Source organism: Pristis pectinata, chromosome 8 (genome assembly GCF_009764475.1).
Source record: "Pristis pectinata isolate sPriPec2 chromosome 8, sPriPec2.1.pri, whole genome shotgun sequence".
Lineage (NCBI taxonomy): Eukaryota > Metazoa > Chordata > Chondrichthyes > Rhinopristiformes > Pristidae > Pristis > Pristis pectinata.
Genome location: NC_067412.1, coordinates 26,475,118 through 26,498,229, shown reverse-complemented (window position 1 = coordinate 26,498,229; position 23,112 = coordinate 26,475,118). Strand labels below are relative to the sequence as shown.

General features: G+C 43.0%; 1 protein-coding gene across 4 annotated transcripts in view; it reads left to right on the top strand.

The window, feature by feature from the left end:
* mmd2a (monocyte to macrophage differentiation-associated 2a) overlaps positions 1-23,112 on the top strand; it is a 72,682-nt gene that overhangs the window by 37,026 nt on the left and 12,544 nt on the right. For all 4 annotated transcript variants that reach the window (XM_052022389.1, XM_052022391.1, XM_052022388.1 and 1 more), the window contains exons 3-4: positions 8,870-9,030; positions 13,905-13,979. In XM_052022389.1, coding sequence (XP_051878349.1) covers positions 8,870-9,030; positions 13,905-13,979 — 236 coding nt within the window. The remainder of the gene's footprint in view (positions 1-8,869; positions 9,031-13,904; positions 13,980-23,112) is intronic.

Genomic DNA, 23,112 nt, shown 5'->3' with positions numbered 1-23,112 from the left:
CGGGCCCTACTGAAATACCATGACATGTTTTTCATCTTAATCCAAAAGCAAAAGAAGTGGTCTAATTATCATGTGCAAATGACTTGACAGGCAATGGGGGTTATTCATAATTTCTAACACGTTTGCAGAAAAGTGAGAGAGGCCTGCAGGCAGAGGATTGATTGAAGTTTTAGGGGTTTGAGCAGATGGACATATGAAGCCAGGTTGGGAGGACCTCGAACGGGGACTTCAGGGGCTGGGGAGTGGGTGGCAAGTTAGTGTTGAGGTGGGGGGAGGTGGGCTTTGGATGGTTGCGTAATCAGCATGATGGGGATGAGATGGACTCAGGGAGTTTGTAATCAATGGCATTTATGGGGGAGGGAGGGGACACTGGTTAGGAATTGAGAAGGTCAGCACTTCAGGGAATGGGGAAATCAGGGAGCTGGTGACTGAGAGTTGTACTGTGGGGGTGGGGCTGGGTGTGAGTGGTCCAATGAATAGAAAGAAAGTAATGGGTCTTAACTTAATGGGCTCCAGGCCCAGAAAAGTGATATGAAAACATGGTTTTCCTGGGACAATTCATCTCCTCATTTTTCAGCGGGAATTTTGTTCGCCCCATTACCAGTTTTTCCAGTGGTAAACTCCCTGAATGACTTTAAAAGTTAGTGTAACACATAAAGTTCATCTACAGTGAGATTTGCACTTTCATCAGTCTGAAACATAACAGTTCTTATTCTTCTACTGAAATAGTACTATTTAAACTACAGTCTTTGTCCTTACTGAGATCGTTGACTTTACACTTCTTGCTGCCTCAGTAAAGCAATCAATATAATCAAAGACCCCACCCACCATGGACATTCTCTCTCCTCCCTCCCATTGCACGTACCGTCAGGCTCAAGGACATCTTCTATCCCGCTGTTATAAGACTATTGAACAGTTCCCTAGTATGATAAAATGGACTCCTCACGTCACAATCTACCTTCTTATGGCCTTACACCTTATTGCCTGCCTGCACTGCAATTTCTCTGTAACTGTAAAACTTAATTCTGCGTTGTTATTGTTTTCCCTTGTACTACTTCAATGCATTGTTGTAATGCAATGATCTGTATGGATGGCATGCAATACAAAATTTCTCATTGTACCTTGGTACATGTGACAATAATAAACCAATTTACGAATTTACAACCTCATCACTGTACCTGGACTGCTTTGCCCAAGAAGGTCATTGTCATGGCCAAATCCAGCCTCCTAGTTCCAAGATCATTCTCCTGCTGATCTCTGTCACATCTCACAGTTGCAACTCACTACTGCTTTACGATGGTCACCTAAACTCCATACTCAAAGAAAAAAGACATCATCTACTATTCTTTCAGCCCGCTGGAATGAACATGCTTTTGTCTGTATTGCAAACTTATGCAAATTTTAGGCATTCTTAGACTTACAGAGAACTTCTCCTAGCAACTCGCAGCAGCAGCGCTTGTTGTAGTCCTGGAGGGTCTTTGTGGCCTCCTTGCAAAAGCAAATGCCTCTTGTGGGTATTGTTCTTCACTGGCTGTCCAAGTCCCTCTGAGCACTGGGAGCTCTCTCCTAATCACTCCCTTCCTTGCAGTATCCATCCATTCAATGGCAGCACTACCCAGCAGCTGGAAATGTGTTGATTGCATTGTAGTCCCTTTAAGAGCTGTCTTCAAAGATCATACCTGCTGTTCTTCATGCAAAAGATTATGAGAATCAATACACATTAATAGACAACATCCTGCTGAAACCAATGATATAAACTTCAGTGCAGTCTACACAGGGGAATCCTATTCTGTGAATTTTATAATTAAATTTCTTGATTTTTATGTGATTTTCATAAATGCTGTTTTAAAGCCAAAATATGGTATGGGGAGATTTCTAGGCCCATGAGTTTATCCCTTTGTATGCCTGCCTTCTTTGTCTTACAACTTCACATGACACGCTGTCCCCAGGTTCTGAAATGCCCAAATATGAACAGGCTCTCATGGTATCATTAAATTCAGAAGTCCAATGTACATACATACGTTCATCCCTATGAACAGCAGAACTAGTTCCTCTCCCCCTCTCTCCCCCTCTCTCCCCCCTCCCCTCTCTCCCCACTCTCTCTCCCCCCTCTCTCCCTCCTCTCTCCCCCCTCTCTCCCCCTATCTCTCCACCCTCTCTCTCTCTCTCTCTCTCTCTCTCTCCTTATCAGTCTTATGTGCTTTTGATGCCATTCATTATAATACCATGGAGATACAGTTCCAATATCAAATAATTTTTGCGTATTTTCTGACTCACTGCTAAAATCAACAAGGATATCTGTAAGAATGGAACCCATTTGTTACATGGGAACAGCCAGTATAATGTTACTAGTTTTATAGGGAGAAGCTTGCTATCTGGAGTTGATAGTTCTGATTGGAACAGCCGGGTTCCAGCTATTGAAACCTCAGTGGGTCACAAACCGATGTGCTGCACCTTATTGGTTGCAAAGGTTTTTGGGGTGTTATGAGGCTATAGATACTTCTTATGAATATGAAGCATTCTATCATGTTGGGGTGCTTTTGTTAAGCCATGTACTGGGGATGGGGATACAGCATGAATGACCACATGGAATAAAAGAGGGACTGGTGATGGTTGTTCATGGGTTTGCCAACCTGCTTCTGCACTGTAGGAAGGAGAAGAGACCCTCAGTTATGCCATCTCTCTTTCTTTGTCTGATTTCAACCCTCCCTCTGCTTCCAAGCTCTATTTACCTGCTGTTTGTTGAGATGGTATGCAAAGGTTGGCTGGCAGACCAAATGTGAATTCATGATTTTCCTTCTCTGTCATGTGATGGAGATAAGTGACAGAGAGCTCTCTGGGCTGTCTGACAGGCAGAGCAAAGCAACAGTTTGTGTGGTGACAGAAATGAAGTTTCAGCTTCTCTAAGTTAAATGGTGCTGTGATGGACTCAGTCCTGTTCCTTGCAGGGGTGGCTGTGGATTTGTGCCTTCCTCTGTCCTGGTCCCCACCTCCTTTCTATAAAGAAGAAGAAAGACTTACATTTATCCTCTATATTTTCAAAGTACTTTACAGCAGATCAAGTTTTGTAAATGCGGGAAATATAGCTGCCAATTTACATAGAGCACACTGCCATCAATAGCAGTGCAATAACAGTCGTCATTTTTTATAATGTTGCTGAGGGATAATTATTGGCAGGGCATCTATTTAAATCCATGCTCTTCATGAGCTACTTGCTGATGAAGGTGGTACCTCAGGTTAACATCTCAAAGATGGCACCTCAAACAGTGCAGCACTCCTTCAATGCATCACTGATATGGAAGCTTAGAACCCATGACCATCTGTCTAGATCAGAGTGCTATTAATAGAATCACAACTGACCGAGGCACCAACAAGAAAAGATAGGAATTCATGGAAGCATGACTCAGCATGGTTAGGTAGTTCAGGAGATGTATTAGGAGACACAGGAGAATCTGCAGATGCTGGAATCTGGAGCAAAAAACATTCTGCTTAAGGAATTCAATAGGCTGAGCAGTATCTGTGGAGGCAAAGGGATGTCGACATTTCGGGTCAAGACCCTGCATCAGGACTGAGAGTGTAGAGGGGAGGTAGCCAATATAAAGAGGTGAGCGGAGGGACTGAGGCAGGGGCTGGCAAGTGATAGGTGGAAACAGGTGACGGGGGGAGATGATGAGCAGAAGGAGCCAGGTGGGGGAGCTGGAGGGGTGGGAAACAGTGGCTGGTGGGGGATAGTAGAAACAAATGAGGAAAATGAAGAAAAGGGGCAGCTGGGGCCGGGCGGGGGAGGGGAAGGTGGAGGTGGAGACAGGGGCTGGAAGGTGATGAATGGAAACACAAGAGGCTGCAGATGCTGGAACATGATAAGTAAGGAAGGTGATAAATGGAGCCAGATAAGGGAGGGGTGAGGGACAGATGGAACCAGTTGGGGGAGGGGAATGCTGGATGACAGGGTATGGGGGGGGGGGGGGGGGAGCAGTGCAGAAGGAGAGAGAAAAGGAGCACAGGAAGTGAGGGTTACCTGAAATTGGAAAATTTAACATTCATACCATTGGATGAAATATGAGATGCTGTTCTTCTAGTTTGTGATTGGACTCACCCTGTCAGTGGGAGAAGGCTGAGGACTGAATGGTTGGTATGGGGATGGGAAGGGTGGTTGAAGTGGCTTGCAACTGGTATTAGAAGCAGCCAACCCATCCATAAAGCTGCATTGTGATACACAGCTGAGAAATATCCAATATGATTTGGAAAACTGTTGTAGGAAATCAGACCTCAATAAGTAATGTACAGCAGGATAACTAAAGATGCGAGCTGTACCTCAGTGGTAATACTCTCATCCCTGAGTCAGAAGTTTTTGGATTCGTGTCCTTCAGAGTATATGTATGAACCTTTCAATCAATTTGGAGCACTTTGATGAAGCCACATTTTGAGGATGGGAGAGACAATATGAATGATCACATGGAACAGGGACTAGTAGGACTTGTGCAAGGGTTTACCAATAAAGTTTCTCCCACTGCAGGAAGGAAAGGAAACCCTCAGTTAGATCAGCTTTCTTTTGTTCCTGCCTCCAACCTTGCCCCATGCTTCCAAGCTCTATTTACCACCTGTTCGTTGCGATAGTAAGCAAGGCTTAGCTAGCAGTCCAAATGTGCCTGAGGAGAGTTTCTCATTGTTGGCTTTAAGCCTAGTACTTTGATTGGACTCACAACTGTAGACCTGATAGAATAGTCAATGCCAGGTGCATCTCAGCAGTTGGAATCTCTTCTGACAGCCACCTTAGAACCCATCTCTTATTTCAGCAAGGTATAGTATAACTAAATGTATTGTGGTTATCCTCTGACCTAATTAAAAATAGGCTTTCATTGAAAATCTTAATCCAGGTCTAAAAGAAAAAGAAGCTATAAAATTATCACATGTAAATGACCCAACATGACAGGTTATATTCATAATTTCTGGCATAAACAAAAATACTAAAGTGAATATAATAACTGAGAAATTCTTTTGGGTACTTTGTGTGCAGATAGTGTACTTCGGAATGTTGTTCTGGGAGCCCCATGCAAGTGAGCAGCATCTGCACAGAGACTAATGGGCAGACACAAAATTACTCTATTTGGACAATGTGAGTGAATCGAACAGCCTTGAAATATTTTTGCTTGTTTCAGGATTATTTAGACATGGCTTGACCTTACCTGAGACACCAGGAATCTAAGGTCTCCATTTCCTTCCAGGTAGTTTTTTTGCTAAATGCACTTGCTTTGTGACCACTCCCAATTCACTCATTTGCCACTTTATATTGGCTACCTCCCCTCTACACTCTCAGTCCTGATGCAGGGTCTTGACCCGAAATGTTGACATCCCTTTGCCTCCACAAATGCTGCTCAACCTATTGAATTCCTTAAGCAGATTGTTTATTGCTCCAGATTCCAGCATCTGCAGATTCTCTTGTGTCTCTTAATACATCTCCTGAACTACCTAACCATGCTAAATGAGTGAATTTGCTCAGGGTCCCAATTTTTGTCACAGAGTCATGGAGCCATAGAGACACACAACATAGAAACAGGCCCTTCTGCACCAGCCATCTATCACCCATTTACACTGAACCAATATTAATCCCATTTTTTATTCTCATATTTTCATCAAACCACTCCGCAATCCCCAGAGTCTATCATGCACATGCACATAAGGGGCATTTATCAACTGACACGCCTTTGGGACCTGGGAGGAAACTGGAGCACCTGAGAGCATGCAAGTTGCACCAGGGCATGACCCGAGGTCAGGATTGAACCCGTGTCTCTGACGCTGTGAGGCAGTGGCTCTACTAGTTGCACCACTGTGCTACCCCAACTGACTCCTCCCTGATCCTTGTCCCTGCCTAATTGTCTCCCACAATCTTCTCCATGACCAACCGCCTTCTCTCTCCCAGAATTATCTCTTACCCTGCAATCCTCTCTTTCCCCCATATCAACTTCTCCAAACAATCAATCTACTCGCAAATCAATTCCTCCATCCACAGTCTGCAATGGCAGGAACTTCCACAAGAAAGACCTTTGTGCAAATTTCCTGGTGTAAGGTCTGTTCTACTGTGTTATGTCTGTTCACAATCGTGTATCGCTACATGGGAAACCCAGTAAAACTAGGATTAACCTCTCATCCACCAATTTATGGCACACTTGCTAGCATGTAACAGTTTGTAAAATAAAACAAAAACTTGGATCGAATTTGGCTCCTTAGGGAGGAGATAAATCTGGATATGGAATACCAGCTGGGAGACTCCTGCTAACAAATATCCTCATTGCAATCTCACCTGATCTGCCCAGAAGGGAGGGCATGATACTTTTCAATTAAAATGGAAGACAAATCGGAGAAGGGGACATTTCGGATTACTGTCACACTTCTGTGAAAGGATTGTTTCAGAGCACTGGCAATTGTATCACATCATATAATGATTCAAAAAGTCACAAAGTCACAGCATATAATCTCACTTGGAACACTTTGTAGTCTGCATATAATCTCACTTGGAATACAACTGCTATAGTGTCTTAAATGCAAAAAATGTCCCAAGTACTTTGCAGTAGCAATAGAAAACAGTAATTGATACAGGGCCATAATATATGTCAGGTGAGCAAAATTTTGGTCAAAAAGTAGGTTTTAAGGAGAGCTCTCAAAGGGAAAAAAGAGACTGAGTGAATTGTTTCAAAATTTAGTGCCCTAGCTGAAAACATTGCTGAAAATAAGTGGAGCAATAAAATTCAGGGACAATCAAGAAGCCAGGATTAGAGGAGCATTGAGAACATTGTGGGAACGGAGGAGGTTGCAGAAATAGGGAGGAGTGAGATCCTGGAGAAATTGGAAGCAAGGATGAAACTCAAGCACTTGCTAAATGGGGCAGCCTTGCAGCACAGGGATGATGAGTGAATGGGACTTGATGCAAATTAGGACATCAGCAGCAGAGGTTTGGATGAGTTCGTTTACAGGAAGGATGATGATGGACAGGGGTGGAGATGCCAAAGACATGGAAAAAAGGTTTCAGCTGTAGCTGTGCTAAATCAGAGGAGATGTCACATGAAATTATGAAGGGAGAAATAGGCTGCATTAACAATGGCATGGAAACGTGGTCGGCAGCTCATCTCCAAGACAAATATGACACCAAGGATGTAAACAGATCAGGTAAGTAACTATCAGTTGCCAGAGCCAGTAGCTAGGAAACAGAGATTATGATTACGGCTTCAGTCTTCTCTGTAGAAGAAAGAAATTACTGCTCATCTAGTGCTGGATGTAGGATAAGTAGTTTGACAATTCAGTCATAATAAAGAACTTAGCAGAAGTGGCAGTGAGTTAGATTTCATCAGCTTGCATACTGAACATGTTTTTCACATTGTGTTGATAGGGAACAGCAGGCAGATAGGGCCAATGACAGATTCTTGTGAAACGCTGGAAATAGTGGTGCAGGTGCATGAGGAGAAACCATTACTGCTGATTTTCTGGCTTCTGTTCCTATACCAGATAAGTATTAGGCAAGAACAGTTTGACTCAGCTGGGCAATGGTGGACTGGTGTTGGAGGAAGATTGTGTAGTCTACTATTTCACAATCACAAAGCTTTGATATGAGCCATCACATGATGGTTTTGAGAAGAACCGTCAATAACTCCATATGTATGAAGGGTCTGTAATTTCAATATGATATACTGGGCACTGATCAAAAGAAGTTGATTTCTGTATTAAAAGCTATGTAAAAAATCCATCACAGCCATCTGTAAGTTTGTGATTCAAACTTAATTTTTACACATTAAACACTCCCCCAATATGAAGGTACAACAAAACTCACAAATGTTATACTTTTTTGTGCAGGTGAAATTATAAAATTGAAATGATTCCCAGTGCAATCAGTAGATACTTTTGGAGTTTTCATTACGGAAAGTCCTATTGCCATCCAGCAAGTATTGTTAATTATTTTGCACATCCAGTTGAACCCTCACTTATTTACTACTTGATGCCATGGGGAATGTCATAGTCTTACAATTGTAGACTGAATTGACTGATTTGGTCCAAATCCTTGATTTTGGGGCGATCAATTTGGACATGCTCGACTTGCATTATGAAGCAGCTCAGAGATCAGAGGTCTGGGGATCCTACTGTTTCTGACTAATATACTGATGATGCAAGGTGATGCTGCCAACTACGTGTTTAGCTGGTTTCAGGATTTATGGGAAATCAGCTTCAGTCATGACTAATTAATAAAGATTGATGCTAAGATTAGTCAACAACTCCACTCTCATTGTATCATGAATACCAGTGCGGATGCAGAATGAATTAGATTCACCTGTGTCTTTATTCATCTAGCAGTTTATTTCTTATACATTATTCCAGACAAAGCACAGGTGAGATCCCAGGTTTTGTGTAATTGCAAAACAAAACAAAATAAAAGATTGCATTTGGCAATGCTTCAGTGTTCAACAATGTCACATCAATCGTACTCTGGAAACTGCAGGTCAGACCAGTATGGACCTTGCTTAGTGTCACTGAAGGATTTATCCAGGAAGGGACAATCTCTTGCCCAGTGAGGTTTTGATCTCAGGGCAGGTGCACCTGTAGGTTGTTTATTAGAATTGAAGAAAGAGGACAGAGAATGTTAGGGTGAGTCACCCAGGTTCTGATACATTCAGCTTCCTACAGCCTGGCCCAGTGCAATATTAGCAGTGATCTAAAAGCAGGCCTTGCTGTTGGGGAAAAGTGGATAAAGGAAAGGAGCAAATAACAAACGATTGGAGCACAGAAGACATACTAACGTTGCAAATCTAAATCTCCATTTATTGATGCAGCAGTGAGTTATTTATGAACAAGGTGTCATGAGTGCACATGCTTTTGCTTTCAGTTCTGGATTATTCCTAGCATCCTCGGCAGTTCCATCCTCTACGGCCTTTCCGATGACCAATGGGAGATGATATCAGCGTGGATCTATGGGTTCGGGCTGAGTGGCCTTTTCATTGTCTCCACTGTCTTTCACACCATCTCCTGGAAGAAAAGCCATTTGCGGTAAGTGATGTTTTGTTACACATTTTGATGCAGACACTATGGTTGGGATTGGGAGGCATATAATCGGGGGGGAGGGGGGTTGAAATAATGATGCATAATAACCCACAGCCATACAATGGAATCAGGCACAGTGTCAACTTTGTGGTGCCTGCAACATCCAACCATCAGTAATTGACCAGTACTGTCAGCTTGAAGTTAGGCTGGCCTGCACCTGTCAAAGGGGAAGGGTATTGTAGCTACTGGAGTCATAGACCAACAATCTGCTGTATTACGTGACTTGCGTTGTATGCAGGTAACTCAGTGTCCATCCTTTGGTTTGTCATGGTGGATCAAATGCAACGGATACACTGGACTGTAACAAACTGAAGGCATCCTGGCTTCCTACAGGATGCTGAACATCGAGCTGCATGACTCACAGCCTGTAGTCACACACCAGCTGGGAGTGGAATCCACGAATGCTTTAGTGTAGGGCAGAGTTGTCATGAAATAAACCTGTCAAGAGCTGCACAAATAAAGATCCCCTTCATCAGAAAACTGCAGATGCTGAAAATCTGAAATAAAAACAGATGGGAATACTTACCAAGTCAGGCAGCATCAGAGCTGAGAAAATTAGAAATCAAGCATGCTGTATGTTGTAGACAGAAGAAGTGAGGAGAACAATAGGAACATCAGTAATAGTGTGGAGATCAAAAGAGACTGAATGACACAAGTGGTGGTGGAGTCGGCTGGGAGCAGGGGATGAAGGTTTGCTGTCTGCAGGCGACCTGTCTGGGAGATTTGAACAGAAGGAGTTGAATGAAAGTAGGAGGGTGGAGAGGATAAAAAAAGGAAAAAGCAAATAAATGGTAGAATTGTCAGGTACACATTGGAGAAGCAAAGCACTGCAGGTACTGGACATCTGAAATAAAAACAGAAAATGCTGGAAATATTCAGCAAGTCAGGCAGCATCTGTGGAGAGAGAAACAGAGTTAACATTTCAGGTCAATGACCTTTCATGAAAACTGACCAGTTATGGTACAAACTAGAAAGGCTGGTTATCTGAAATTATTGTATTTAAAACTAAATCCTGAGAGCTGTTACGTGCCAGGTCAGAAGATCAAATGCTGTTCCTTGAGCTTAGGCTGGGCTTCATTAGAACAGTCTAAGAGGCCAAAAACAAACAGGTCAAAGTGCCTGTGGGTGGAGAATTAAAGAGATAAGTAAAACGGAACCATTCTGTAATGTGCTCAACTAATCTGCAGTTTGCTTTCTTCAATATCGAGAAGACTGTAGTATTCCAAGTTGAAAGAGGTACAAATGAAGCACTGTTTCATCTGAAAGGACTATTTGTGTCCCTGAATGATAGGAAGAGAAGAGGTAAAAGGACAGCCTTTGCAACTTTGAATTGCAGGATGAATTGATGGGAATGTTTCTCTTGGTTTTCTTGTGTTTGGCAGTACTCCATCTAGGCCGGATAGATTACTGCAACTCCATTTCCTTTCACTGATCAGGACATCCTGGTGAAATGACCTTGGAGTGAGACTCTTGAACTCTGACCTACACAATCAAGCCCAGCGTGGGACATTCTCCTCACAGGCTTTTGCCAAGAGTGATTGGTTCTTGTGACAATAGTCTCACTGTAAACAGGACTTATTCTTTGGATGTTTTCCTTAGAGCTGTGCCAATGAAGTGTCTTTCCCAAGTATGACCAGGATTGATTGTCTTCCACTGATGTGCCTGGGGTGAATCACTTGTTGCAGTCCTTTCCTCATGTAATGAGGGAATAGAAATTTTAATACATCAATCAGTGTGACTGGCCATAAAACAAGTAACCTGAACTGGTCAGCCACACATGGCCTCTAGTGTTGCTTTAGGAGAGGTTGCTGGCGTTGTTGGTTCATGTCTCTTGAATGTATAACATCTGCCTGTCATCAGGTACCCACTCTCCACTTCTTTGGCATAGTTGATGGTGTTCAAATATAGATCAGTCATGTAAGAAGTGGGGAAGGTTTGCACTTTATGTTCAACATGTGTTGTCACTGGTTGTGGGCTGGTTGTTGGCCTTCCTACTGTAACTGTGTGTTCAGCTGTGTGAGATTAAGAGACAGTGCTAGATGCTGCACTGTAGCATTGACATCAAGTCCGCATTGCATAATGGTTGATGTCATTATGTGCAGATTCAGCAATCATTTGACTGGTGCTCACTGCCAATGTGCTACTATCCCTACCTAATTCATCATCATTTGCATATGCAAATGAAACCCCCAACATCCAAACAAAGACCACTGACAATCTGAATTTCATGTTGAAAATATTTAATGGTAATTGTGATTAAAGTTACAAGACATAGAACACAGCATTTTAGGGGAATTGGTAAGATGTGGTGAGATGCAGGTTTTGCACCCTTTAAGATGCACATTGCTCTGGTTTAAAATCAGCCAAGTAGGAGGAGTTGCAGGTCTTCCCTTTCAGGGGAACTATGGATGACATAGTATGCAGGGACATCATATTTTCTCTTCCAGTCTGGAGTCACTTCAGTCAATGCCCTTTACAAGGCTGCCTCCAATTCACCGTTGAATTAAACCTTGTCTCAGCGGAACAGGAGTAAGGAAGGATGTTACTCTGAGGTTATGCAGGAGAGTGGGGAAGATGGGCTTCATTATCTCATATTCCCGGAATTACTATTTGAACCAGTTAATGAACTAATTGTTTTTTTTTGGTCAGTGCCAGACACTGGGTTTTACTTTGTTGATATTCTGTCACCTGTCAATTGATTAATTAAATATGAAGCATAAACCATCAACAACATGTAAATAGACGAGAATAATGTCACCAGGCAACTGCTGACTTTATGTAAATAGGACCAGTAATATCTTCCATGTGAACACTGGGATGGCAAAAGACCAGAAAATAATGTAATTATGTTGTCTCTTTTAAAGGCAAATTTCATTTTTTTTTGTTTTTTACTTTATTTTTGTATTGGCAATAAATTCCAATTAAGACAATTTATATTTTTCAACAATTTATTTTATTGAATGACAGGACTTCACGTTAGGAAAGAAAGGTAAACCTTCATTTTGCATTTTGCCAGTGAAGTACTTTTAAAACATGGAGACACAAGAGACTGCAGATGCTGAAATCTGGAGCAAAGACAAACTGCTAGAAGAACTCGGTGGGTCAAGTAGCATCTGTGGAGGCAAAGGGATGGTCAATGAAATCCAAAATCAGGACTGAGAATGTAGAGGGAAGATAGCCAAGCGAGAGGGGATGAGACAGAGGCTGGTATAGGTGACAGGTAGAACTAGATGAAGGAGGGTGGGCGGGCAAATAGACCCATGGTGAGGGGGAGTGTTTAGACAGAGGCTCGCAGGTGATAGGTGGAACCAGATAAGGGAGGGATGGTGGGAAGATGGAACAGGGTGTGGGAGGGGGGGAAGGGAGATGGAGAGTGAACCAAGGGATAACAAAGAAGAAACACAGGTGAATAGGTATGTAGGCGATGGGCAGATGGAACCAGGTGAGGGAGAGTGGTGACGGTGGTCTGGAATGGGGTTGTTGTCCTTCCTGCAGTGAACATGCATTCAGCTATGTGAGATGAAGAGAAGGTGTTAGATGCTGCACTGCAGCAGTGGCATCAAGTCCACATTGCATACTGGTTGATGTCACTATGTGCAGATTCAGCATTCATTTGACTGGTGCTCACTGCCAATGTATTAACATCTTGGGTGCCTCCTGGGTCCGGTGGGAGCCACAGGGGTTTGAGGCATTCTGGATAGAGACGGACTGAGTTGTAATTTGAAGCTATTGACTGTAAATAGTGTGAATCGTGGAATATTTTAGTATTGTAGTAATGTGATGCTGTAATCTCTGAATAAATCTTCTTTGTAAAAGGAAAAAAAGGTGCCAACATCCCTACGCAGTGCAACACATGGCACAATTATCTGCACATGCAAATGCAGCCTTGAGCACCCAAAGAAAGACTGATCCTCCCCTGCCTGGTTCCATCTGTCCATTTCCCCCCTCCCCATTTGCTTCCACCTATCATCTACCAGCCTTGGTCTAACACTCCCTCTCACTTTTATACACTGGCTTTCTTCCCTCTGCACTCTCAGTCCTGATGCAGGGTCTCAACCTGAAATGTCAAGCATCCCTTTGCATCTACAGATGCTGCCTGACTCACTGAGTTCCTCCAGTTGTTTGTTTTTACTTTTAAAACTTGGTGGTCTGGAAATTTTATTGCAAAACAGAATGTATTTTTTACACTACAGATTAGAAATTGATGCATATACACAGGGGAGTTGCTGGGCACATGCAGTATTGCCAAATACTAGGTAGTGCTTATCTATATGATACTTGAATAAAATAATACCCTGTATACAAGACCAGCAAATGGTGTGTACTTGTGAGCATTTCTGTGTATGTGAGTGAGTGAGTGTGAGTGATTGTGACTGTGAATACTCTGGAGCATGTCTGGGAATTTAAGTGTACATGTGGATGTGTGGAAACTGTGTGTGTGTGTGTGTGTGTGTGTGTGTGTGTGTGTGTGTGTGTGTGTGTGTGTGTGTGTGTGTGTGTGTGTGTGTGTCTGTCTGTGTGTGTGTGTGTGTCTGTGTAAGTGTGTGTGAGGGTTTAGCTGAATTTAGAAGACAGCCTAGTTATCAAACAAAACAGCCTGGGCCATTTTTTTGGGGGGGGGGGTGGGTTCAGGGATTAGGACAGTTCTAATTACACCAGTTTTAATTGGAAGCATTACAATGACTCTATACCAAGCTAAGATTACACTTTGAAGGATGTGTCCTACTTATTCTTTGTGAAGCAAATCAATGCTTGTGTAAACGTTGTGTCTGTAAAGCACACAGTGGAATTCTACACAATTATCTTCTTTCTTTATCCAGAACAATGGAGCATTGCTTCCACATGTTTGACAGGATGGTGATCTACTTCTTCATTGCTGCCTCATATGCCCCCTGGTGAGTCAACAAAGAACTAAAAGTTGTGACTTTATAACAGTGATAATTATAAAAGCAGATGGCATAGTGTTACCAACAATAAACAGGACGTCTGATATTTAATTGGAAAATTGGCCGCTCTGCCCCGTGTGACTTCACTACAGGACACCCTTTATCTCAATTAATTTTCTCAAGAGAGGCACCTAACCTGCTGGCTGGCCCTGAGTTTAATAACTCCAGACGCCATTTGACCTGGAGTTACCTCACAGATGCAATGACCCAGGATTTTTAGCAGTAAGTGACAAGCACCATTTGCCATTGACCTCTGATTTGATCTAAGGTTGTTACAGAGCATTCATCCCAGCAGGAACTTCCAGGAACTATTGGGGAATCCTCAGCGAGAGGGAATAGGCTTTGTCCACAGCTAGCCCACTCTCAAAGTGAGCTATCTCAGCTTCACCTCATGCCAACTGTCACAGTTGACAAGTACCACCACTTTAGAGTAGGGTGATAGCGCCAGTTTGCTGTAAGTTTCATCGGCTCTGATATTCAGTCATCTCTAAGACCTAAGACATTGTGTGCAGTGGAATAAGCTTTTCCTTCGCAATCTCCCACCATTGTGTGAGTGGAAAACATGGAGGAAATGCACCTAGGATGAGGAGGTGCTTCTAAGGTTCAGATAAGACCAGAGGGCTGATGGAGAAAGAATCATGGCGTGGGCAGGAGCTGAAGATAGGGGAGGTGGCAATCAAGCAAATGCTGGTAAAACAAATGGGGAGATGATCAGGGATGCATGATTGAGGTTGTGGTCTTGATTGCAACATGACTAATGGTGCCTGGAAAAATAATGAGGTGATTGAACTGGGTCTGGGAGAAATTCAGAAGGGGGCCTTGGGGAGAGATGATCAGAAGGGTGTTTTGAGATGGACAAGGTAGGAGTGAGTTGAGGAAATGATTATGTGGGTCACTTATTGAGGACAATGATAGATTGGGGGAGGAGCAACAGAAGTGATCCCTGACAATGAAAACTTAAAAACAGAAATTGAGTGAATCATTGCAAGTTTTAAAATGGAGATTCAGTGATACTAGTGTACGCCGGACAGTATGTTTCCAGATATGAAAAAGTGGTACATATAATGTAAAGTCAGGGTCTGGTATTTGGGAGGATGAGTATTGGAGCTTGGGTTAGGGAACAAGGTAAGTGGCTGTGGTGGTGTGTGTGATGGAAAGAAGGAGGTCAGGAAAGTGGGTCTGACTGGAAGATTGGCGTTCTGGAGAGTGCTGGGTGGGCATGGAGATCAGGTTACCAGCTGAAGACAGGGGTCAAAGCCTAGGCCTCGGGATGTTTGGAAAGGGAAGTTGTAGGATACCATGACTAAGTACGATACAAGCCTTGTGGGATCTGAATCCAATATTGTGATATTAAGACCTAGTTGCTCTTGAACTGCCTGATGGTGATTGCTCCTGGAATGATCTTGTCTAATTTCCTCGCAATGCCGTAAAAGGAGCATTATATGAGGAATGAGATCATTCCTTGAACAACTAGTGTGGGAATCATGTCGAAGGCACAACAATGGTCCAGTCTGGGAAATGTCTGGTCAGATCTTGGCAGAGGTGTTGTTACCACATTCCATTCCGGCAAGGTCAATTTTCAATCGCATGACTCTGGGAAAAAGAGTGTTGTGCAATTGAATTTCTTGCCATAGATAATTTAGGGTCATGTAAGTTGTTAAGTATAGAATATTATTATAAAGTTACAAATACCTCATGTAACATAGGACATGGAACAGTTCAACACAGGAACAGGCCCTTCGGCCCACAATGTCTGAGCCAAATACGATGCCAAGTTAAACTAAATCCCTCCTGCTTGTACTTGATCCATATCCCTTCATTCCCTGCATATTCATGTCTCTGTCTAATAGCCTCTTAAACACCACTATTGTATCTGCTTCTACCAGTACTTCTGGCAGCCCGTACTAGGAACCTACCACTCTCTGTGTAAAAAAAACTTGCCCCACACATCTCCTTTAAACTTGCCCCCTCTCACCTTAAATGCATGGCCTCTAGTACCTGACATTTCTACCCTGGGAAAAAAATTCTGACTGTCTACCCTATCTGTGCCTCTCATAATTTTATAAAAAGTTCTGTCAGGTCTCCCCTCAACCTCCTACACTCCAGAGAAAACAGCCCTAGTTTGTCTAACCTCTCCTTACAGTTTATACCCTCTAATCCAGGCAGCATCCTGGTAAACCTCTTCTACACCCTTTCCAAAGCCTCCATATTCCTTCCTGTAATGAGGCAACCAGAATTGCACACAATACTTCAAGTGCAGCCTAACCAGAGTTTTATATAGCTGCAACATGACTTCCTGACCCTTATACTCAATGCCCAAACCAATGAAGGCAAGTATGCCATACACCTTCTTTCCTATCTACTTGCATGGCCACTTCCAGTGAGCTATGGACTTGGACCCCAAGATCCCTCTGTATATCAATGCTGTTAAGGGTCCTGCCATTAACTGTATACTCTCCCCTTATATTAGACCTCCCAAAGTGTAACACCTCACACTTGCTCAGGTTAAACTCCACCAAGCATAATTTTAGAAATCTTTACGGTGGGAATAGTTTGTAAATAACTGCAGTTCTAATCAGATCACTGATTTCTGGAGATTATTCTGAAGTTTATTGAACTTCTGGAACTTTATCTATTGTGTCTGCAGTTTCCATTTCTGCTGCTGCTTGCATGAATAATAAACTAACATAGAGCTATAAACAGATAAAGGTTTTATTAAAGGCAGTAGCTCTCAACTAAAAGTGAAGTGTCTGGGTGTAATAGTGTGTCATGAGCCGTGTCATGTGATACAAGCCAGTTCTTAGGAGTACCCAACACATGTATACTGTACACTACACTGCTTCCCCTTTAAAAAGAAAATTGATCACAATTCCTTAAGTTTTAAGATAGTTATAGTGATTACAACTCCTTAGATTTTAAGATAGTTATGAATAAGGATAAGTCTGGATTTTGGGAAAGTATTAACTTGAGGGAGGGCAAATTACGACATTATAAGACAGGAGCTAGGGGAGTTAGTTGGGAGCAGCTGTTATTAGGCAAGTCCACATCTGTCATGTGGGAGTGGTTACAGACCACCTGATCAGAGCTCAGGATCAGCATGTTCCAGTAAGGAGGAGGGACAAGGATGGCAAGGTAAGGGAACCTTGGATGTCGAGAGAGGTTATAAATTTAGTCAAAAAGAGAAAGGAAGCATATATAAGGTTTAGGTAGCTAAAATTGGACAGGGCCCTTGAGGAATATAAAGCTAGCAGGAAAGAGCTTAAGCAGGGGATTAGGAAGAGCAAAAAGTCCATGAAATGGTAAATTGATAAATTGGTTTATTATTGTCACTTGTACCAAAGTTCAATGAAAAACTTTGTTTCACATGCCATCCGTACAGATTTTTTCATCACATCAATACATTGAGGTAGTACAAGGGAAAACAATAACTGAATGCAGAATAAAGTGTTTCAGTTATAGAGCAAGTGCAATGCAGACAGACAATAAGGTGCAAGGCCATGACAAGGTAGATTGTGAGGTCAAGAGGTTCTTTCAGTAGACTTATAACAGTGGGGTAGAAGCTGTCCTTGAGCCTGGTGGTATGTGCTTTCAGGCTTTTGTATCTTCTTCCCGGTGGGAAGGAGAAGAGAGAATGTCCGGGGTGGGTGAACTCTTTGGTTATGTTGGCTGCTTTATTGAGGTAGCAAGAAGTGTTGACAGACATGCAGGGCAGGTGGGGGTGCTTTCGTGATGTGTTGAGTTGAGCCCACAACTCTCTGCAGTTTTTTGTGGTCTCAGGCAGAGCAGTTGCCATACATGCATCTGGAAGCCATGATGCATCTGGATAGGACGCTTTCTATAATGCATCTATAAAAATTGGTGAGAGTCAACGGGGACATGCTGAATTTCTTTAGCCTCGTCAAGGAAGTAGAAGCGCTGCCGCGCTTTCTTGGCCATGGTGTCTACATGGTTGGGTCAGGACAGGCTATTGGTTATCTATACTTCTAGGAACTCGAAACTTTCAACCCTCTCGACCTCCACACCATTGACGTAAACAGAAGCGTGTGCACTGCCTCTCTTCCTGAAGTCCATGACCAGCTCTGTTGTTTTGCTGACATTGAGGGAAAGGTTGTTGTCATGACACCGTGTCACTAGCCTCTCTGTCTCCTTCCTTTACTCCAAATCATTGTTATTTGAGATACGGCCCACTACAGTGGTGTTATCTGCAAGCTTGTAGATGGCATTAGAGCAGAATCTGGCCACGTAGTCATGAGTGTACAGGGAGTAGAGTAGTGGCTGAGGATACAGCCTTGTGGGGCACCAGTGTTGAGGATAATCGTGGCGGAGGTGTTGCTGCCTATCCTCACTGATTGCGGTCTGTTGGTCAGGAAGTCAAGGGCCCAGTTGCATAGGGAGATGTTGAGTCCCAGGTCTCAGAGTTTGGAGATGAGTTTGCTTGGAATTATAGTATTGAAGGCAGAGCTGTAGACAATAAACTATAGTTTAACGTAGGTGTCTTTACTGTCCAGATGCTCCAGAGATGTGTGTAGGGCTAGGGAGATGGCGTCCACTGTGGACCTGTTTTGGTGGTATGCAAGTTGCAGTGGGTTGAGGTTGTCTGGGAAGCTGGAGCTAATGTGTGCCGTCACCAGCCTCTCAAAGCATTTCATGATGGTGGATGTCAGATCCTCTGGGCGGTAGTCATTAAGGCATGTTACCTTGTTTTGGTTGCCTTATTTAAATATCCTTGGCGGGTAGGATTAAAGAGAACCCCAAGCTATTTTATACTTACATTAGAAACAAGCGGTAATTAGGGAGAGGGTAGGACCATTCAACGATAAAGGGGAGAATTTATGCTTGGAGCCAGGGGATGTGGGTGAGGTGCTAAACGAGTACTTAGATCATAAGGCCTAGGAGCAGAATCAGGCCATTTGGCCCATCGAGTCTGCTCCACCATTCGATCATAGCTGATTTACTTTTCCCTCTCAACACCATTCTCCTGCCTTCTCCCCGTAACCTTTGTCGCCATTACTAATCAAGAACCTATCAACCTCTGCTTTAAATATACCCAATGACTTGGCCTCCACAGCCATCTGTGGCAATGAATTCCACAAATTCACCACCCTCTGGCTAAAGAAGTTCCTCCTCATCTCTGTTCTAAAGGGACGTCCTTTTACTCTGAGGCTGTGCCCTCTGGTACTAGACTCTCCCACTACTGGAAACATCCTCTCCACGTCCACTCCATCCAGGCCTTTCAATGTTCGATAGGTTTCTTTGTGTCAGTATTCACCAAGGAGGATATGGAGGATAGTCAGAGCAATGAGGGGCTTGCCAATTTGCTAGGCCATTTTGAGATCAAGAAGGAGGTAATGCTGGTCTTTTGAAGAACATTAAGGTGGATAAGTCCCCAGGGCCTAATGGGATCTATGTCAGGTTATTGAAAGAGACAAAAGAGGAGATTGCTGGGGCCTTGATGAAGATCTTTGTATCCTCACTTGCAACAGGCGAGGTCCCAGAGGACTGGAGAGTAGCCAATGTTTCCTTTGTTCAAGAAGAGAAATGGGAATAACCCAGGAAATTCTAGGCCGGAACTTATTAGGCCCATACTGCTCTCAAATGTAATAAATCCAATACCTCAAGATCTTGGGCTGATCAAGAGCCAGGAATTATACAGCATCCTTGAAGATTCCCTGGGGTCAGCCAGCAACATGTTGTGCAGAAGATTCTTGGTAAACAATGTTCTGCAACCACTCCCTGGCGTGTTCTCTCTGTGGTACATTTCTATCAATAGTTCAAAACGCAGCTTTAACCATTTTCTTGAGCAGCATCTTCTCATTTGCTGCCTCTCCGTTATAAGTTTCCACTCTGAAACTTTGCTTTGCTCTTGTCCCAAACTATATTCACAGAGTCATAGAGAGAGGTAAAGCACAGAAGCAGGCCATTCAGCCTACCTAGTCCGCACTAACCATCAACCAACAAATTACACTAATCCTACATTAATCCATTTTTTCATTCTCCCCACATTCCAATCAGCTCCTTCCAGATTCTCCCACTTACCTACACACTAGGGGGATTTACAATTAACCCACCAACCCACATGCCTTTGGGACGAGAGAGGAAAGCACCCAGAGAAAGCCCATGTGGTCACAGGTGGAGCATGCAAACTCCACACAGATAGCACCCAAGGTCAGGATTGAACCTGGGTCTCTGGTGCTGTAAGGCAGTGGCTCTACTAGCTGCACTACTGTGTCACTGTTCTTCTGAAACCATCTTGTTAATGACTGCTGTAGCATTTTCCAGAGATCAGTTACCTGACTTTATGAAACTTCCAGCACCAACTAAGGATTCAGAGTAGTTTTCTTAAGATCGTTACAAAATGAAAGCTTTTCTGCATGGAAGATCATCAATAGTCTGTTACATTACCTGTAATTTCTGAAATGCATCTTTCACTTGTTACGATGCTACTCTGCAAATTCTCAGTATCTGTTCCTTCCATATACAGTAGTTTGGTTTAACTTATTCATAGAAGCTTCATGCTGGAAACCAAGGCTGGTTTGAGGACATATTTTGAGGGCATCCATTTTATCCTTTGTAGTTCATGCCTCCCGGACACTCTTCTGATTCCTGCTGTTCGAGTGATCTCTCAGGGAATGACTATTCTATATCTCTGCACTGTACCCAGATAGTTGCATATAGCAGTCAACTTACTGGTATCGACAAAAAGCCCATTCCCACTGCTGTAAGTACCCTTGTACAGCAATGTTTACTAGCTGGTGGCTTTTAGGTGCCTTCCAAGCCCTGCTGACCAATTGTCTGCTCAGTGGGTCAGGTATCTCAGGTGTGAGCAACTCAGTCATGGTGTTCATTAAAAACAGAGATAGATAGATTTCTGGGTATTAAGTGAATTAAGGAGAGTGGGGATGGCGCTGTAAAATGGCACTGAGGTGGAAAATCAGCCATGATCTTGATGGACCAGGCGGCCTGTCCCTGTGCCTATTTCTTATGTTCACTGCTCAGAATATTCACACTTCTCAAAGTGATCAAGCTGTTCAGAAAGTCCATATTACTCAGAATGTTCATACATCCCAGAATGTTCACACCCCTCAGAATATTGATGCTTCTTAGAATGATCACGCTGTGCAGAAGGTTCCCACTGTTTTAAATGATCACATTGCTCAGACTGCTCTGAATAAGCGAAATGCCTGCACTGCACTGAGTTAATTTTCTTCAGCCAGGACAATGGTGAGGTGTTAAACGATTGAAGTGTCGCTGGTCTTAAAAAGGAGAGGAATATATCAGGTGTGGTTCATACTGTACATCCAGTGAATATTGTCTGAAATGGTTCTATTTCATAAGAGGATCACATTTAGCTGTGCTGTCAAAATAACAGTTAACACTCAGTTATCTTGGTAAGAGAAAATGGGACATTTGCTGTAAGTCAACTGGGAGAGAAGTTGAATGAGGGCAGGGGATGCAGCATTTGAGGGTAGGCGAAGGAAGGCATTGAGCAGGCAGGTAGGAATAGTGGGATAGTAAGAGTTAATTGCCTGCTTCATGACATTATGTTGTAAGTGCTCAATCCAGGAGGTTTTTCTATTACATATTTTTTCTGCCAGCGTTGTAGCATAAAACAGCTGACATTTCCATAGCTGTCAGTGAAAATAAAAAAAAACAGGTTATCTTTAAATGGATTGCTGAATCAAACTGCCCCATTTTACAGGATTGCATAAAAACAATATCTGCCCCTTTAAGCGAGTCATTAGCATCTCTCAAATAAGAGATCATCTTCGGTTCACAAACTTAAAATTAAGTTCACAGTGAATCAAGTGAACTGTACTTACAGATTTAAGTCTTGTGTCTTATTTTTTTCTTTTACTTTTAATGTTGTGTGATTAACTGAGGAGGAGCAAATATTTTTCTAAATGTGAATTTGATGAATCCAAGACCAATAACCTATGAAAAAGATTATATTTATCTAATTGATTTAAATGTAGGTTCAAGGCTACATTCACAATTGCCTTAAATTTACAGTAATAATCCTTTTGTATTTTTTTCCGATTTCGTGAATTACTCTGACGGCAGTAATACAAGGCTTGGTCTCCTAGGTAATGCGGTTATGAATTAATTTGCTAAATTTAGCAGGCAGCAGGATTTAAGTTTGCTGATACCAAGCTGTTAAAGCTTTGTGCTGTGCCTGATGGTTTATTTTATTGTTTAGGGATGGAATTCCTCTCATCAGGTCACAAGGTTGGCACAAATGAAGAAGTCTAATTGGAAAAATCTGACTTATCCATCCTGGGAGATCACTGTGGCTCCATCAAGAGCACTGGGGCAGAGTGTGCATTAAAACCCCACCCCCACATCTCATCCTCTACAATGCAATCAGTGCGAGATTCAGGTTATTTTAACAGGTGTGGGTATATTCCCCATTTTCCACGGTGTCCCTGGGAAAATAATCTACTTGGAAGTGACCCCAGTTCACTCATTCCTGATAGATGAAAATATCCACGAGCAAGCTGCAGATGTCAGGACTGGGCTGCAGGCTTGAAAAGTATTTACTTTCGGCACATCACGTGTCTGGGATGCACAAACATTGTCCTCAGCCCTCCAGAGCCATGCTTGTGCATTTGATTTTGTGCTTGCACTTAGAACAAGGTGTGGATTGTGTGGCCTGAAGTAAATTCCTTCACCGTTCCCATTTTTTTTTGTTAATCATTCGGTGAGATCCTGGAGGTGGAAGCAGAGAGATGAGGAGAAATTGGAATAAAGAAGTGGAGGTTGGAGTGAGGGAGAGGAGTGGACTGGTGGACAGGAAACTGGAATGAGGGAGAGAGGGAAGAAGTGCAGGAAAGGAGACTAGAGTGAGAGAATTGGCATGTGTAGTGAAAGAGGGTACTGGAGTGATGAAGAGAAATTGGAGTAGAGAACTGAGAAGGAGAGGAGATGGGAAATGGAGAGGAGAGTTGGGTAAGGAGGAGGAAATTGTTGTGATAAAGAGGAGAGAGGGAGTGGAGATTGGAATTAAGAATGAAGGAAAGGAGACCAAAGTGAAGGAGGAGAGGGGCTGGAGAATAGAGTGATGGATAGAAGATTAGAGAGAGGA